Source organism: Mandrillus leucophaeus, unplaced genomic scaffold, assembly GCF_000951045.1.
Source record: "Mandrillus leucophaeus isolate KB7577 unplaced genomic scaffold, Mleu.le_1.0 Scaffold60, whole genome shotgun sequence".
NCBI classification, from domain to species: domain Eukaryota; kingdom Metazoa; phylum Chordata; class Mammalia; order Primates; family Cercopithecidae; genus Mandrillus; species Mandrillus leucophaeus.
Genome location: NW_012106475.1, coordinates 5,979,541 through 5,997,803, shown reverse-complemented (window position 1 = coordinate 5,997,803; position 18,263 = coordinate 5,979,541). Strand labels below are relative to the sequence as shown.

Below are 18,263 nucleotides of genomic sequence, written 5' to 3'. Positions count from 1 at the left end.
ATGATCCTCCCGCCTCAGCCTCCCAAAGTGCTGGGATGACAGGCATGAGCCACTGCGCCCGGCTGAGACATCACCTCTTAAAGAAGAATCCTATTTTACGCTAATATCGCATATAAATTCCAATTTGAGAAATTTAAATTCATAAAAGGAATGTTGATACAGATCTTTAAAATAGGGTATACACTGCCTTAGAAGTCCTATTTATAAATTAGGAACAAGCAGTCACTTTTACGCACTATTCTGAAGCCTTCATAATTAATAAACTTTGAGGGAAATATTATTTAAATTATTATGCCACAATATATTTGAAATATTTAAATCATTTTGTCACACTACATTTACTTTTTTTTTTTTTTGAGATGGAGTCTCGCTCTGTTGTCTAGGCTGAAGTGTACTAGTGTGATCTCAGCTCACTGCAGCCTCCGCCTCCTAGGTTCAAACAATTCTCCTGCCTCAGCCTTCAGAGTAGCTGGGACTACAGGCACGCGACACCACAACTGGCTTTTTAAAAAAATTTTTAGTAGAGATGAGGTTTCACCATGTTGGTCAGGCTAGTCTCAAACTCCTGACCTCAAGTGATCTCCCCACCTCGGCCTCCCAAAGTGCTGGGATAACAGGTGTGAGCCACCACGCCCAGCCTTGCCACACTATAAACACACATCAAACATTGGTCAAATTGAATCATTTGGAACCCTCTTACGCTACTTGCACCTGGAGCATTCTTTTTCCTGGGATATTTGGTGGAAGATCTAGGAGAATACTAACTGTGAAGATGAAACAAGAATTGTCCACATACCTTTTCCTGAGAAGCCACCAGCTGTGACTTTAAGCTCGCACTCTCATGTTCCCAGGATTTCTGTTCCTGCTTCATCGTCTCAATTCTGTGCTCTAAAAGACTTGATTTTGCCAACTGTTTCAGGAAGGGGAAAAGAGGTAAGAGGGCATTTTTGCAAACATAGCTAGCCTTAATTTATATGCCTGCACTTACACTGTCAAGAATAAGCACCATCTATTTATGTTGGGGAGCAGGGCAAGGTCAAAGGAAATGGTCTTCCTGGCTCCAAATCAAGACAAACCAAAGACTGTTTTACACGTCTAATTTTGAGGAATTGCTTCTTTTTGGAAATTTCCTATTTTTCTTTTCTATTGCTTCATGGTTTGAGGGTGGAAGATGGTAAGCTGGAAAGCTATTAAAAATCTCAAGAGCACACCACAGGAAGAAAACACAGAATATCTATTAAGGTAAGTGGGGGGAAAAGGTGGTGGTTTTGGATTTGCTAAGGAAGATAAAAGAGAAAAAAAGTGTTTGTCTATAAAATTGACCTCAGATTATTAAACACATATTTATATTATAACAAAATAGTATAAAGTAGCACTGTGATATAATGAGACAAATTTTATATTATCGAGTTTAATAATATAATTAGTAAACAACTAATTTAGACTCCATCAGTCTTGGCTGCAGGAAGTCTAGGGTCACAGAATGCCAAAGAAATGTTGCTCCAGGACACTCTGGAACAACAGACTACCACAGAAGGCCCCTGTGCCACTGTTCACAGAGAAAGGTTCATTATGGTGTGTATTGTATACGATGATGGCAAAGTCTTATTATTTTTACTACCTTATCAATACAGCTATTTAATTCCTCACTCAGAGCTTCCTTTTCTTTCAGCAGTTTTTCATTGTAGCTTAGAACACTAGAGACTTTTTGCTGGAAGTCAGAGAGATCGGGACATCTGTGCAGCTGTAAGAGAGAAACAAATGAGCCATCCCATCATATCTCATGGCTGTAAGTACAAAGGGGTGTTTCTCAATAAGGCATTTTCACAGCTGCTGCTATTTGCCTATCTGTAGATATTTCAGAGGACATAAACTCTAGCAGAGACTATAATAAACTTCAAGGATTCCCTTCTGGCTTCTCTCTGCTCCCCAGCTGACTGTTGAAATGTCTGCTTAGGAAGATTCAACCAGACAGACATTGTTAAATAATGATCCTAGCTCTCCATTTTACCTTCAGGGTAAAATAACATACTGCCATTCTGTCATCAATTTAACACATGTAGCATATTACATTTTCCTCATGCTTTTAACTAGAAAAATGTTTTTCAAAAAATCAGTCAAGACTATAGAATTGGGCTGTGGGGGTGGCTCACACCTGTAATCCCAGCACTTTGGGAAGCCAAGGTGGGGAGGATCACTTGACGTCAAGAGTTTGAGGTCAGCCTGGTGAACATGGTGAAACCTCGTCTTTATTAAAAATACAAAAATTAGCCAGACATGGTGGTGCACGCCTGTAATCCCAGCCACTTGGGAGGCTGAGGCAGGAGAATTGCTTGAACCTGAGAGGCGGAGGCTGCAGTGAGCCAAGATGACTGCACTCCAGGCTGCGCGACAGACTCTGTCTCCAAAACAAAAGCACCCTAGAATTGGCATGGACCACATACAGGGTATGTGGCAAAACCCAAAGGCAAGTTTAAAGATAAAACTGTGTTTTCAGCTTGTTCCCTGTACTCTTCCTTTCAGAAGATGCCTACGCTGACTGGCCAGTAAAATGTTGGTGTGAACACACTGGCTTTTCCTCTCTACTTCATGAAATCAGGACAAACCAAATACTGTTTTTATTCCTTTTCAACATCAATGCTGGTACTAATCTCATTTTGGGCTGGATACTTCTTCGTCAGGAGTTGGGGGTCAGGGGACATTCTGGACATTGTAGGATGTTTCACAGCGTCTCTGGCTTTATTCACAAGATGCCAGTAACCCCCCAGCTTCCAGTTGTGAAAATAAAAAATGTGCCCAGACGCTGATAAATGTTCTGGGGTGGGAGAGCAATCCTCACCCCCTCACCCTGTTGAGAACTCATGCTTTAAAGAGGCTGTTTCTTATACTTAACCCTTTCCCATAGTTCATAGGTTTTTAACTTTCCTCTATTTCACTTGGCTCTTCAATTCTTTATTATTATGATTTTACGACCATCTTTCTACTTCCTGAACCTGAAATTCTTTCACATTTAGCTGTAGGAATAGACCTTCAGGGATGAATCTTGTCTTCAACTGGCGACAAATCCAGCACACCTTACAAATCTGAACAAGTCAGAAGGGTATAGGAAAATGTATTCTGAAATGCCTGGGCACTGGTTTAATAAAGGACCTTCTACTTTATCCACTGCCTTGCCTCCGCACCCTCCAGACACCCATAAAGCTTGATACCACTTTGGATGTCTGTAGACTGGCATGTGACTTCTGCTAATGCTATTTGTGTTTCCTTTCAGTGCAACAAATAACACACATAGATGTGCTTTGTGAACTCTGAATCACAGTAGCATACACAGTGACACATGCCTTCTAGGTCCACGTTGTATAACAGCAATGATAGGCTGATACTACCCTATTCTTGGCATCCAAAAGGATCCAGGTGCCTGATAAAACAGCTTTCTACCAAAAGCAGACCAGGCTATTTCTTCATCTCACTATACCAATGCCTCTGTTTAAAAAAATAAAATAAATAAATAAATGAAAAGATGCTGATGACGTCCTCATCATGTTATTTTTCTCCTAGCTCTGCTCCTTTCCTTCTGTTCTCCAGCTTAGCAAAGCCACAAAGCACACATTTCCCATACTATGAATTTGAAACCAATCATTATCATCTAAAGGCTGAACAACAGATAGGCTTTCAAAAAGTCAAGGAAAAAAGGATGCTCAAGTTAATTAGGATAAAGTTGGTAATAACAGCCTTGGAATACTTCACCCCACAGAAAGGCCCTATGAGTTTTAACTTCTGTTATGTTTATCTGGACAGGCAACTTCTCTAGTCACAGCAGAACATGCATTTTGCATAGCAGTAGTTGACTTGAAAAGGTTCTTATAAAGCATTTATTGAGTACCAGTACTGTACTAGGCATTATGAAAGACACACATACCCTGAGGGTTTATAATGCTATTAAGAAAGCCAGACTCATAGGAGTCAATCAGATCCACATAAACATAACACCAGATGGTATAGACTCAATGTTTCCACATTCAGGAAAGGACAACTTTGTGCTTACAGGCTGAAGAGACAGATGTAAGACAGAAAATTTTATATGAGTGCCATCATCTGATGCTGAAGTAAACAAATGGAACAACTAAATTTTCCTACTATAAATCAGTATTGTTCCAATTGAAAGACTCCTGTAAATACTGAAAATTAGGACAATGTTTAGGACACAATTTTTTTTCCAACAATGCATTTCTCCATGGGAGGACATAATTTTTAAGTTGAGATCTCTTTCACATTTTCATATTTAAAAATAAGCCTTTTTTATTTATTTATTTTTTTTGAGACAGAGTGTTCTGTCGCCCAGGCTGGAGTGCAGGGACACAGCAGCGCAATCTCAGCTCACTGGAGGCTTGACTTCCTGACTTCAGGTGATCCTCCCATCTCAGCCTCCTGAGTAGCTGGGACTACAGGTACACACCACTACACCCAGCTAATTTTTTGTAGAGATGATATGGTTTTGTCCTGTTGCCCAGGCTGGTCTCAAATTCCTGGCCTCAAGTGATCTGCCCACTTTGGCCTCCCAAAGTATTGGGGTGACAGGCATGAGCCACTGCGCCTGGTCTAAAGTTAAGCCTTTGAAACTTTGAAATAGGCTTCTGAAGGCCAAATTCATAAGTGAGACTGCATGCCATCATGCTCTAGAACTGATGCCTCAGTTGCTACAGAAAAAGGCAGAAGGACCGGCTTCATCAGTGTCTCACAAACCAGTGTGAACAGAATTAGAAAAGTTATAAGCAAGATAGTCCCCCTCCTTTTAGACAAACATATGTTACTTTATAACCTGACTGAGTGAAAGAACAATTTCTTAAACTGAAGTGGTTGGGATTCATTCATGATAATAGAATTTTAGAGTGGGCCGGATGCAGTGGCTTACACCTGTAATCCCAGCACTTTAGGGGCTGACGTGGACGGATTGCTTGAGCCCAGGAGTTCGAGACCAGTCTGGCCAACATGGCAAAACCCCACCTCTACTAAAAACACAGAAATTATCTGGGGGTGGTGGTGGGCACCTGTAATCCCAGCTGCTCGGGAGGCTGAGGCACGAGAATTGCTTGAGCCCGGGAGCCAGAGGTTGCAGTGAGCTGAGATTGCACCACTGCACTCCACCCTAGGCAACAGAGGGAAGAAGGAAACTGTCTTAAAAAAAAGGGGGGGGATTTTAGAGTGTACAACATATATAAGTTAGATGCATGGATAATTAGCAATAGCCTTTACAAATCTGATTTTGCCCTTTAGGTCCTCAACTTTGCCAAGCAGCAAGTCCTCAGCTACCAGGCTAGTTGATAGGACTCGGTACAAAAGACAACTGGTGGCTAGAAATACCAGCCCACCAGGAGCCCACCAGGTACATATTGTTCTGTGAACCCCCCTAAGCTGCACACAGCCTTACCTGTTTCATTTTCTCCAGTTCATCTTTGAGAAGGAGGTTTTCCTGTTCCACAATGTGGGTCTGTATTTTAATTTCAGAGAGTTCTGCCTCTAGAGAAGACACTAAAGTGGAGGACTAAGAGAAAAATAAAAAAGTCAAATAACATACATATTTAGACTGGGGAAACTTACTAAGTTCATTAAAGGCCATAGGAAGGAAATAATAATATGAACTCAATGACACTGTTTTATGACCATTTTTTATCCTTATACGTAAAAGACTTTCCACTTAAACGGCATGGAAAATTCAACACCACTTCATGCTAAAAACTCTCAATAAACTAGGTACTGATGGAACGTATCTCCAAATAATAAGAGCTATTTATGACAAACCCACAGCCAATATCATACTGAATGGGTAAAAGCTGGAAGCATTCCCTTTGAAAACTGGCATAAGACAAGGATGTCCTCTCTCACCACTCCTATTCAACATAGTGTTGGAAGTTCTGGCCAGGAATTTCTTTCTCAGTCAGGCAAGAGAAAGAAATGAAGGGTATTCAAATAGGAAGAGAGGAAGTCAAATTGTCTGTTTGCAGATGACATGATTGTATATTTAGAAAACCCCATTGTCTCAGCCCAAATCTCCTTAAGCTGATAAGCAACTTCAGCAAAGTCTCAGGATACAAAATCAATGTGCAAAAATCACAAGCATTCCTATATGCCAATAATAGTCAAATCATGAGTGAACTTCCATTCACAATTGCTACCAAGAGAATAAAAATACCTAGGAATCCAACTTACAAGGGACATGAAGGTCCTCTTCAATGAGAACTACAAACCACTGCTCAAGGAAATAAAAGAGGACACAAACAAATGGAAAAACATTCCATGCTCATGGATAGGAAGAAACAATATCATGAAAATGGTCATACTGCCCAAAGTAATTTACAGATTCAATGCTGTTTCCATCAAGCTACCATTGACTTTCTTCACAGAATTAGAAAAAACTACTTTAAATTTCATATGGAACCAAAAAGCCCATATAGCCACAACAATCCTAAGCAAAAAGAACAAAGCTGGGGGCATCACGCTACCTGACTTCAAACTCTACTACAAGGCTACAGTAACCAAAACAGCATGGTATTGGTACCAAAACAAATATATAGACCAATGGAACAGAATAGAGACCTCAGAAATAACGCCACACATCTACCACCATCTGATCTTTGACAAACCTGACAAAAGCAATGGGGAAAGGATTCCCTATTTAATAAATGGTGTTGGGAAAACTGGTTAGCCATATGCAGAAAACTGAAACTGGAACGCTTCTTTATACCTTATACAAAAATCAACTCAAGATGGATTAAAGACTTAAACAAAAGACCTAAAACCCTAACAACCCTAGAAGAAAACCTAGGCAATACCATTCAGGACATAGGTATGGACAAAGACTTCATGATTTCTAAGGTAAGTTTTGCATGTTTCTACACTGTAAAATTACTGTCTTTTTCTTGGAGGAGATACTTTGAGGCTATACAAATCCTGTTTCTCCTCAAACTTCTGCTTATTAATTCTAGCATCTATCAATGCATGTTGTCTACAACTATTATTACTGGGGTGTTTGCCTAATGATGGTTTTCTATTTTCTTCATTTATTGGAATTAGAGCTGTTGTCTTCCCTCCCCGCTTAATTTTTTTATATCGATATGGACTCATATTTATTTATTCAGTTTTTTTGGTGGCTAGACAAGGTCTCACTCTGCTGCCCAGGCTGAAGTGCAGTGGTGCAGTCTTGGCTCACTGCAGCCTCAACCTCCCGGGCTCAAGCAATTCTCCCGCCTCAGCCTCCTGAATAGCTGGGACTATAGGGGCATGCCACCATGTCCCGCTAATTTTTTTTTTTATTCTTTGTAGAGATGGGGTTTCACCATGTTGGCCAGGCTGGCTGCAAACTCCTGGGCTCAAGTGATCCACCTGCCTTGACCTCACAAAGTGCTGGGACTACAGGCATGCTATACCCTGGCTGGTATTTATTGTAGTCTATGTTTATTTCATAATTATTTTATTCTATACTATCATTTATTTTGGTGATCAAATTGTTCCAGCTTTGGCCATTAGGAGCCCCTTCAGCTAGGGGCCTGTGCCCTTTTGACATGTCCTGTCTTTTTTTCAAAGAAACACCTTTTTCCTTCTGGCCCCACGAGATGTTCCAGGCTTATCCTGTATTTTCTCTGCCCCAGCCCTAGAATCATTTTTCCAAGGAACCCTGGTTCCTTTTATAAGAGAATGGTGCTTACTTAGTAACCAAGATCTGGGCAATCCATGCATATATACACATCTATGTTTCTGTGTCTATCTAGCTTTTTATATATGTTAGAAACCATGAATTTATACAAATAGATCTCAATCTAACATCAGAGGGCTCATCTTAGCATTCCCCATTGCCCCCCTTGCAACTTCTTCTCCAACAGTGAGAAATCTAGTTCTTATTGCTCACAACCTATTTACTTATTTGTTCAATTCTAGTAATACATATAGTTTCAGAATTACTAACCCATACCTCTCATGAGAATCCTGTTTACTGACTAGATTATCATAGCATGTAGGTACAGTTCATCTTGTCTTTAGCCCGGATAGTATCCAGTCAAGATATTAATTTCTGAATTACTTAAGATGATTGTTTTCTTCCCCAGTGTGGTTATATTATCCATTTATAATACAGTTAGGCTCATCTGTTCATGTATGTGCTCCCTTTGGGTTTCTTCCTCCACCACTACCATATTGATTAGTTTTACTTGTGTACTTATTTTGGGGGTAAGTGAAGAGTATGTGAAACATCACTGTGGTTCTAAGTCAGAGCTATATGAAAAGATAAACTCAGAGAAGTGTCACTGGCCTTTCTTGTCCCTTCTAGCGCATTCTCATTCCTCTGTTCCATCCCTTTCCCATCCGTCCTTTTTAGTTTCTGGTTTATCATTCTTATGTTTCTTTTGCACAAATGAGCAGACATGTATTTTTAATATCCCTTTCTAATACACACAAAGGCATTCTATAGATAACTTTTTTGCACTTTTTTTTCACTTAACAGTATGTCTTGGAAATCATTTCATATAAATAGGGATTTCTTTTCTTCCTTTAACAGCTGCACAGTTTTACTTCATGGTATGGACATACCCCCCACATTTATTCACCTCTTCTCCTACATATCAGCATCTATGTTGTTTCCACAATTTTGCAATTGGAAACAGTGCTGCGGTGAGTAACCCTCTGCGTACGAGTTTTCATATTGTTGGGGTAGATTCCTAGAAGTGAGATTTCCAGGGCAAAAGCTAGGTACATATGTAATTTTGTTAGGTATTGTCAAATTCACCTACAAAAAGGCAGATCAGTTTGCATTCTCCCAGCAAAGTATGAAAGAGTCTGTTTCCCCACAGCCTTGCCCACAGAGCATGCTGTCATATTTTAAAACTGATGCCGGTCTTACAGGTGAGAAATTATACAACAGTGTTGTTTTAATTTGCGTTTCTCTACTTATGAGTGATTCTGAACATTTTTCCATAGATTTGAGGGCCATTTTAATCATTTTATTTTATTATTTAGAGATAGGGTCTCACCCAGGCTAGAGTGTAGTGGTGCAGCCTCAAGCTCCTGGGCTCAAGGGATCCTCCGGCCTCAGCTTCCTGAGTAGCTAGGACCACAGGTGTGCGCCACTGCACCTAGCCAATTTTTAAACTTTTTTTAGAGATGGAGTCTTGCTATGTTGTCAAGGCTGGTATTGAACTCCTAGGCTCAAGCTATTCTCCTGCCTTGGCCTCCCAAAGTGCTGGGATGACAGGTGTGAGCCACCACGCCTGGCCCATTTTTATCTTCTGTGTGTGATTTATTTGTTCGTATGTTTCTCCCATTTTGCTATCAAATTTTTGGTCCCATGTCCCTCTATTTTTAAGAGTTCTTTACTAATAGGGATATTAGGCCTTTTTACTGTGGTATATGTTGTGAATATTTTCTCCTAGTTTGTCTGTTGTCTTCTAACTTTGTTTATGGTATTTTATTGCCATGTAAATATTTTTTAACATATAAGCAATTTTTTCTTTTATTGCCTCTGGTTTTTGAGTTACAGTTAAATAGCCTTTCTTTACACCAGGGTTAAAGACAAATTCACCTATATTTTCTTCAAGTATTTGTATAGTTTTATTTTTTTATATTTAGTCTCCCAATCCAATTAAGTTTATCCTTGTGCATGGAATGAAATACAGGTCTAATTTTATCTGCTTCCAAATGTCTACTCAGTTGTTCGGGCACCATTAATGAAAAAGTCCATCTTTACCCCAGTGGGTTGAGAAGCGGCCTTGGCTATATACTATGTTTCCATTTGTATTTGGGTCTAATTCTAGCCTTTCTATTCCACTTATCTACTTGTCTGTTCATGTGCCAGGACCATACTGTTTTAATTACTAAGGCTTTATGTTTAAGGAAGTTTAATACAAACATTTCTTCTATTTCTTGGGATTTCCTCAAAAAAAAAAAAAAAAAGCTGCCGGATGGCTGCAGACCATACCTGCACTTTACAACGTTCCAGTTCTTCTTTCAGATTAAACTTCTCTTGTTCCTGTTCCTCCAATGCACTGTTTCCTGGCTCTTTTTCCTTCTGGCATAGCATTTCTGTTAGACGTTGATTAAGTTCTTGCAGTTTTTCCTGGTTTTGAGAGTTCTTTTGGCTAAGTTCTGTATTTTCCAAATCCAACTGTTGGTTTTTGATTTCTAATTCTGAAATCTAATTAAAATTAAAATAAGTTTTTAAAACTTGTTACCCTACTTGTGCTAAAAAAAAAAAAACAGATCTAGAGACATAATTGTCTTTTCCCTCTCTATGTAAAGTTTAAAATATATATATATATTTCAAAACAGAAATAATACACACTCATTATTACAAATTCAATCCATTCAGAAGTGTATGAAGAAGTGAGACACTCAGTCTAACCCCACTCTACAGGGGAGCCCACTGTCCACAGCTGGATACGTGTCCCTCCAGATCATTTTCTATGCATATACAGAACCCATACACACATACAGATTCTTTTCTTCTCTTTAGCAAAAATTTGGAAATTTTATGTTTGGACAGCTTGCTTTTTCTACTTATAATATCTTAAAGACTCTTTCCAGGCCAGGCACGGTGGCTCACGCCTGTAATCCCAGCACTTTGGGACGCCGAGGCAGGCGGATCACCTGAGGTCAGGAGTTTAAGACCAGCCTGGACAATATGATGAAACCCCATCTCTACAAAAATACAAAAATTAGCCGGGCGTGGTGGCATGTGCCTATAATCCCAGCTACTCAGGAGGCTGAGACAAGAGAATCGCTTGAACCCAGGGGGCAGAAGTTGCAGTGGGCTGAGATCGCGCCATTGCACTCCAGCCTGGGCAACAAGAGCGAAACTCCGTCTCAAAAAAAAAAAGACTCTTTCCAAGTCAGTGTGTTCAGCAGCCACCACATACTCTACTTTTGATTGGCTATAGGATATTCCATGTAGTAAGATATTCCATAATGCATTTATCTGTTCCCACATTGATAAAGTTTTTAAAATCATTATTTCTTTTAAATGGATCTTTTAGAAAATCCATTTATACATGGTAGCATTTTGTATTTAGAATTATTTTTTAGAAGTAGGATTGCTAGGTTAGAAGATCTGTATACATACATATATTCATTACTGTTTCAACAGACACCTCCAATATGTCTTTCTCACAGTGCTACCACCTTATAATCCTAACAACAATGCATGGGCACAGTCATTTCCTCACATCCTTTTAAATGCTAGATTACTTTTTGCTAATTCAATAGGTTAAAAAAGAAACACACTGAATTTGCACTTCTCTAATCACTAATAAGGCTAACCATCTTTTGTATTCTTTTTTTTTCTGTGACTTGACCATTCACATAGACTGCCTATATTTCAACTGGATTTTCCCATTTATTTGTAAGAGTCCAAAATACATTTTGGATGTTAACACCTTGTCTATTTCAAGTGCTGAAAATACTCTTTCCCAATATGTCCTTGTCTTTTGACTGCTTCAGACAGATTCTTAAACGGCCTTCCCTTTTTATAACTGCATGTTGTAAGATTACACAAATTGAGCACTGAATGGCACCAGCTATCTAAATAAATTGTAATTCTGTGAAATGATATGCTGATTAGCTGGCATTCTGTATATGTGAAATTCTGTCCTTAACTTTCTGCTTTCAATCACGGTGAAGAAAAAGGAAGGGCTAACATTAACTGAAACTGCACAAAGGCTAGAGCTAATATTTCGTAGGTATGGTTTTAGAGGTATCACCTCCCCAACTCTGCTGATTATAAAGCTTTATTAAGCACTTAGGGCCTAGAATAATATATACATTATTTAACATAAAACAGGAAGCTAAGTTTAGAGTTAGTGTGAGGTAAGTTTCCATTTTCAAATTCAGAATTTACAACCTTCCCATCATTAGCTATACGTTATTCATTACCGTGTGCTGTAAATTTATAAATTTCAAAAAAAGGGAAAATTTTGGAGTCAAAAAACATTGAGAAATATTAAGTATTCCTTACCTGTTTCTTTAAATTTTCAACTATCTTCTGAACTGCAGCATTTTCTTGTTTTACAGTTTCCGTCTTTTGCCTAAAGGAATGATGAAAATAAAATTTAACGGTTAGGCTTTAAAAGTTGATGTAAAAGAATTTTAGTCTTTGCAAAAATGTCTTAGGAAAATGTAAGTATATGTCTTACCACATTTCTTCCTGAGATCCATTTAATCTCCCTAATTTCAGGTTAGAAATGCTATCTTCTTCATTTAAAGTAGTAATTTCATTTCTCAAAATAGAATTTTCCTGTTGAAGCTTTTCAGATTCATATCTGAAGCACAGAGATTGAAAAAAATAGTTACAAGGCAGTCATCTGGCATCTTTGGAAAATATTTTCTAGTAACTTCCAAAAGGATGAGTATTCAATGCCAGTTAAAAAGAAAAGTCTAAATTAGTAGTCTCTTAGTGCTTGGAAATCAAGTTATGACATATTGACACATTTCTTTTGGGAAGTAAGAATTTCACTAAAAGATGTTAGAGAAGTGTAACTAAAAAAACCTTAAGCCTGGAGAAATGAATCAAGACTCAATGCTCATTCTGGTTGTTGATTTTTCTCAATGGCAAGCATATTGCTTTGAGCAAATGACTTCATTTATCTCAGTCTCAAGTCCTACCTGTTCTGAATACACATAAGCAACGTTACAAAGCTATATTAGCTTAGTTTTAGGCCCCTGGGTACCTAGGGAAAGAAAATTCTCTATGTAAATCAAAGGGCCATAATGAAATATGTACACTGTTTACTTTGTGATTTTATTCATCTCATTATATTCTGATTTTTAGGACTAAAAATGGTCTGAAGAAGAGGAAAAACTATATTTAGAATTAAATTATTCCAGAGACATTTCAAACATCCTTTAATAGTTTACAAGTTTTTTTTTTTTTTTAAACAAATTTGCTGGAAGACTATGCAATTATATTTTACAATGTCAAGTGGACAGTGGTTCAAATTAGTTCTACCTTTATCTCTGCTTTTCAAGCATATTTATTAGAATCTGGAGGCTCCTCAAATTATATGTTCTAAGATAAATTTCCACTGTTTTGTTTTGTCTCTCTTTTTTTTTTTTTTAAGAGACAGGGTCTTACTCTGTCACCCAGTCTGGAGTGCAATGGCATGATCATGGCTCACTGCAGCTTTGACCTCTCAAGCTCAAGCAACCCAACCCGCCCACCTCAGCCTCCCAAGTAGCTAGGACCACAGGTGTGCACCACCACACCCAGCAAACATTTATTTTATTTTTCTGTGGAGGCAGTCTTGCTATGTTCCCTAGGCTCATCTGGAAACTCCTGGCCTCAAGAAATCCTCTTGCCTTGGCCTCCCAAAGAGTTGAGATTGCAGACGTAAGCCGTGGTGCCTGGCCATTTGCACTGTTTATGGGTTATCAGCATGTGCTTCAAGTGATATGAGTACAAAACTATAAAGACAGAACATTTTTTCTATATTAGCATAAGAAATGAGTTCTTATCTACTAAGTTAATAATACACAAAAAGTCATTCATTTGTATATAATGTGTTTCCTCAAAATGAGGGAAGTAACACTTAGCCAAAAAAAAAAAAAAATCCCTATCCATCCAAATGAAATAAGTGCTAGAAAAAAGTTAAAGAGGTACATTGAGGATGCATGTGGTTAAATAGCAAACACTCGCCATTGTGAACTTTCACACCCCATATGAACATTTGTTTGCTACAGAGGAAGGGAATGCCACCTAAACAAGGTTATTTTATTTGTTAATACGGCACAGAAGCAGAAGGAAGTCTAGAGAGTACTGCTCTCTTCTTGAAGACTAACAGGTTAGTTTCTCTAGACACAGCAAGCAACGGAAGTTAGATCTGGTGAGGCTCTGTGGGATTCGTGACGTCTAGAAGGTACATACATTACCTCAGAAGTTCAACTTTTTGCTGCATCTCACTGCAGGTGATCTGCAAGTCATGCATCATTGCCTTCAGCTCTTCCTCCTTTTCTCCTTGAGAAAGTACATCTTTTTGCTTAACTAAAATAGTGACTCTCTCCTTCAACTTCCTAGTCAGCTCCTGTAGCTTTGTTTTCTCCAGTTCTAACTCTGCTATTGTGGCCTGATGCTGAAAATGTTTGTCTTGAAAGCCTAGGAGAGTAGTGTTTTCCTCCAGTATAACTTGATTCTGTACTCTTGGCCTTTCTTGATGTGTCTGAATTGTTCCATGTAACCAGGCAATTTCATGTGCTTTTACTTTTTCCAAGAGCTGTGTATTCCCCTGCTCAAGGTACTGGTTTTCTTGCTTACATTCTTCTATGACATGATGTACACTCCTAACCCTGGGCACACACTCTTCCAGTGTCTGATTGAGCTGGAGTATATTTCCGTCAGGTTCGACTTCCAGGTTCTCTAAACTGGCTTCCCATAAGCAGCAGTCACACCGCTGGACCATGCTTTCCTGCAGCTTCTCAATCTTTCCTTGAAGTCTCAAAACCAGAACATTCAGCTCCTCATTTTCTATTTTGACCTCATCGTAACTCTTTTCCAGGCTAAGGAATGTTTCAGTGACCTCCTCCATTTTCTTCAGCTCATCCTGCAACCTGAAAACCTCTGTAGTGAGTTCTTTGTTATTTTCTAGTGCCTCATCATAGCATGTCTCCATCATTCTCAGTTCTTCCTGAAGGCAGTCATTTTCTTGGCTCACATCTTCATACAACAGCTTATATTTGGGAGAAGCCTCAGGGATTCTCTCAAGCATCTTTAGCTTCTTTTTTAGCACAGAAACATCAAAAAGTAGGTCCTGTTTCTTTTCAGAAGCTCGATCACAGTCCGCACATAACATCATTAGCTGTTCCTGAAGCTGACTAATCTGATTCTTCAGCTCCCAGGATTCAGTCCTCGTCTCTTCACTGTTTTCAAGCTCGGAAAAACCCTCTACTGAAGCTTCAGACTCCTCTATTTTGACTTCCTTCCTCTGAACAGAGCTCGTCCCTGTACTTCCCAGGTCCCGGACCTCATCATCTTCCAGGTCACTTAGGACATGCCGCCTGGTCACACCTTCTACTTGCTTCGTTCGATTTTGCTGCAAAAACGGCTCTGTTTGTTCCGCAGCATCTCCAAAAAACTCAGTAGCTGGTTCATCCAAACAAGAAGACATTACTAACCCCGGCTCTAACTTTTGTAGCCTCTGTTGCAATCTGGAAATTTCAGTAGCCATTTTCACATTTTCCTTCACTGCCTGTTCATGAGCTCTCTGCAGACTTAAGAGGACGTCCCCATTTTCTTCCAACAGCTGCTCCCCTTGCTGAAGCAGGGACAGGGCTCCATCTCCTTCCACCTCCTCCTCTCCTATCACCTGGGAACCACTCTGAAGCATGGAGAGAGGAGATGCTGCCTGCTGCATTTCCTTTATTTTACTCTTAAGTCTGGAGATTTCTGTGCTCATCTCAGCTCTTTCTCGATCTGCTTTCTCACAGGTTGTTTTGTGAATGTTCTCCATGGCCAGAAGCTTAGACATCATTTCCTGCCTTTCCTGGTCATGTTCCATTTCTAGTCTTTCCAGCCGCTGGCTGGCCAACTGCTCCGAGGCCCCTGCCTGGCACAGGGCCTCCTCGCGCTCCCTCAGTTCTCGCTCATGACTGCTCTTCAGCTCGAGAATCTGGTCGGACAGCAGGCTTTGCTGGGTTTCAGATACATTCCTTAGGTCTTCCAGGTCTTGGAGTAGCTGCTCTCTTTCGACAACCATGCTGTTCAAATGTTCTTCGTATGTTTTCTCCAGCATCTCTCTCTCCTGCGTTAGGACCAGAGAAGTTGCTTTCTCTCTCTTAAGAGTCTCTTTCAGCAGCTCCTGGGCTTCCGCACACTCCTGGGTGAGCTCGTCCTTCTCAAACTCCCACTGGGATTTCTCCTCGCGCTGCTGTTCCCGGAGGTCCTTCAGCTCTTGGCGGTAGCGCCCTTCCAGGCTTTGCAGAGCGCTTTCACACCTCTCAGTGACTTTCTGACAATCAGACTGAAACTGGGCTTCTATCTGAGAGGTTCTTCTATTACACTCTGTTTCCATTTTTTCCCTAAATATAGTCAACATACAGCATTATTGAAACTGCCGCCAACTCCAGAAGCAAACAAAAACCATTTTCCCATGCACTGAGAAAGCTGCTAAGCAAACAACTGACATACTCCCTAAAAATGGTCTTAACTTACTCCTGTGTGATTCATTTATACTGGAAAGGGATCTCATTTCTGAAAGCTAAGACTGGCAGCCATAATTCATTTAAAAGACTTACCTCTCTCTGGAGCTAGGGGGAAATCTTAGAAACTAATTTCTCTGGCATACTCCCGGATGTATTTGTTTATGGATTTTTAAACCAAAGACAAAAGACCAAATGCATATTAATCTAATCCGTAACTTGGGAAATATATACCATTCCTTCATGTTAATTAAGCATGCATTATAGGATATCAGTCACATAAATGACACATATTAACAAATTCATTCTGCTTTTGCTTCTTATTTAACAAAGTAGCACCAAGTCAATCAGGATGTGATGAAACAAAGTCCTCAAACAAACCTGGGACTTCACATGAGGAAGGTAAGCACGAAGTGCTGTTTCTTAACTCTAGTAGGAAATGTAACCTTGCCTGGGGTCCAGTTTAGCTTTTCTCAGAAAGCAACATGATTGAACTAGGAAGGAGCCACTTTTGGGATAATCTTATCCTCCTCTTGAGCCTTATAAGATACAATAAATCTGAATACAAGGAATACTTTCCTCTTTTACAAACATAACAAAATAAAAACAGTTCCAATCATCCCAAGGTAGGTTCACATCAAAACAATGGCAAAAGTAGTAAAAAATATTTAAAAGAATCTACTCAATCAATGGGCTACTATGCCTTCTGATTTCTCCAAGTCTCTTAAGTGACTGGCACTTTTTTTTTTTTTTGACACGGAGTCTCGCTTTGTCGCCCAGGCTGGAGTGTAGTGGCACGATCTCAGCTCACTGCAAGCTCCGCCTCCTGGGTTCATGCCATTCTCCTGCCTCAGCCTCCCAAGTAGGTGGGACTACAGGTGCCCGCCACCACACCCAGCTAATTTTTTTTGTATCTTTAGTAAAGACGGGGTTTCACCGTGCTAGCCAGGATGGTCTTGATCTCCTGACCTCATGATCCCCCCACCTCGGCCTCCCAAAGTGCTGGGATTACAGGCGTGAGCCACTGCGCCCGGCTGCGACTGGCACTTCTAATGCCCTGAGGGATGGCACCACAGGTAGCTCCGTTTCCCTTCACTTTCTTACCTTCCCTCCTGAAGCTCCTTTTGGTGCTTTTCCAAGAGCTCTTTTCTTAACTCCTCTTTCTCAAGAGTGTGCTTCTCTACCAGGCTCGTCAGCTGCTCCTGGTGAAACCGCTCTAGTTCCTGAGTCAAGCCTCTCACCTTCTCTTCTGTCCAGGCGCGACTCTGAAGGCCTTCCCTCTCCTGCTCAAAGCTTGCTTGAGCCTGCGCCAGTCTAGCCTTGAGCTCCATCTCATGTTCCAGCCTTAGCTTCTCCTGCAGGTGAGTCTTTTCCTCCTCAAGCTTCGCTTGCAGTTGTTTCTTCTCCTCCTCATGCCTGCAAGTGGCCTCATGATGTGCCTCCTTGAGTACTGCTGCTTGCCCCTGAAGTTCAGCAATTTCATTTTTAAGGTCACTTATTTGTTTTTCCAAGGTGTGCATTTCATTCTCGTGCCTTTGCTTCATGTTCTCCTGTGCCTTCTTGCAGCTGACAATGGTTTCATCCAGCTGCTTTTCATAATGGTGCACCTGAAGGCAGAGAGTGACAGCACCACAAGATTACTCAGCTCAAGGCCACTGAAAGCACAGTGATGGAGCGGCAAGTACTTTTTTTTTTTTTTTTCCTACAAGACATTTCTCATTTCCTGATCTTGTTTTAAAGGAACTGAATTCAACGCTTTAAGTAAGATATTTAAGTCAGGCATGGTTTACATATCTGTTTGAATTGGCTGAATTTTATTAGTCTCTGAACAGCTCTATTAAGAACTGAGCAGCCGTTACACATAGCTACCCTCTGTCTTCCCGTGCATCCTTTCCAACCGTAAACTTAAGTTTTGAAACACATATTTTTTGAGACAGGTTCTCACTCTGTCACCCAAGCTAGAGTGCAATGGCATGATTATGGCTCACTGCAACCTTCCATCTCCTGGGCTCAAGCAATGCTCCCACCTCAGCCTCCTGAGTAGCTGGGACTACAGGCACACACCACCTTGACCTGCTACATTTTTTTTTTTTTTT

General features: G+C 40.2%; 1 protein-coding gene across 3 annotated transcripts in view; it reads right to left on the bottom strand.

The window, feature by feature from the left end:
- NIN (ninein (GSK3B interacting protein)) overlaps positions 1–18,263 on the bottom strand; it is a 112,274-nt gene that overhangs the window by 23,147 nt on the left and 70,864 nt on the right. For 2 of the 3 annotated variants that reach the window (XM_011999746.1, XM_011999748.1), the window contains exons 16-23: positions 17,272–17,774; positions 13,906–16,047; positions 12,174–12,299; positions 11,996–12,065; positions 9,965–10,180; positions 5,429–5,542; positions 1,622–1,744; positions 797–910 (exon numbers count right to left, since the gene is read on the bottom strand). In XM_011999746.1, the coding sequence (XP_011855136.1) occupies positions 797–910; positions 1,622–1,744; positions 5,429–5,542; positions 9,965–10,180; positions 11,996–12,065; positions 12,174–12,299; positions 13,906–16,047; positions 17,272–17,774 (3,408 nt within the window). The remainder of the gene's footprint in view (positions 1–796; positions 911–1,621; positions 1,745–5,428; positions 5,543–9,964; positions 10,181–11,995; positions 12,066–12,173; positions 12,300–13,905; positions 16,048–17,271; positions 17,775–18,263) is intronic. The other variant, XM_011999749.1, reaches the window with a different exon arrangement.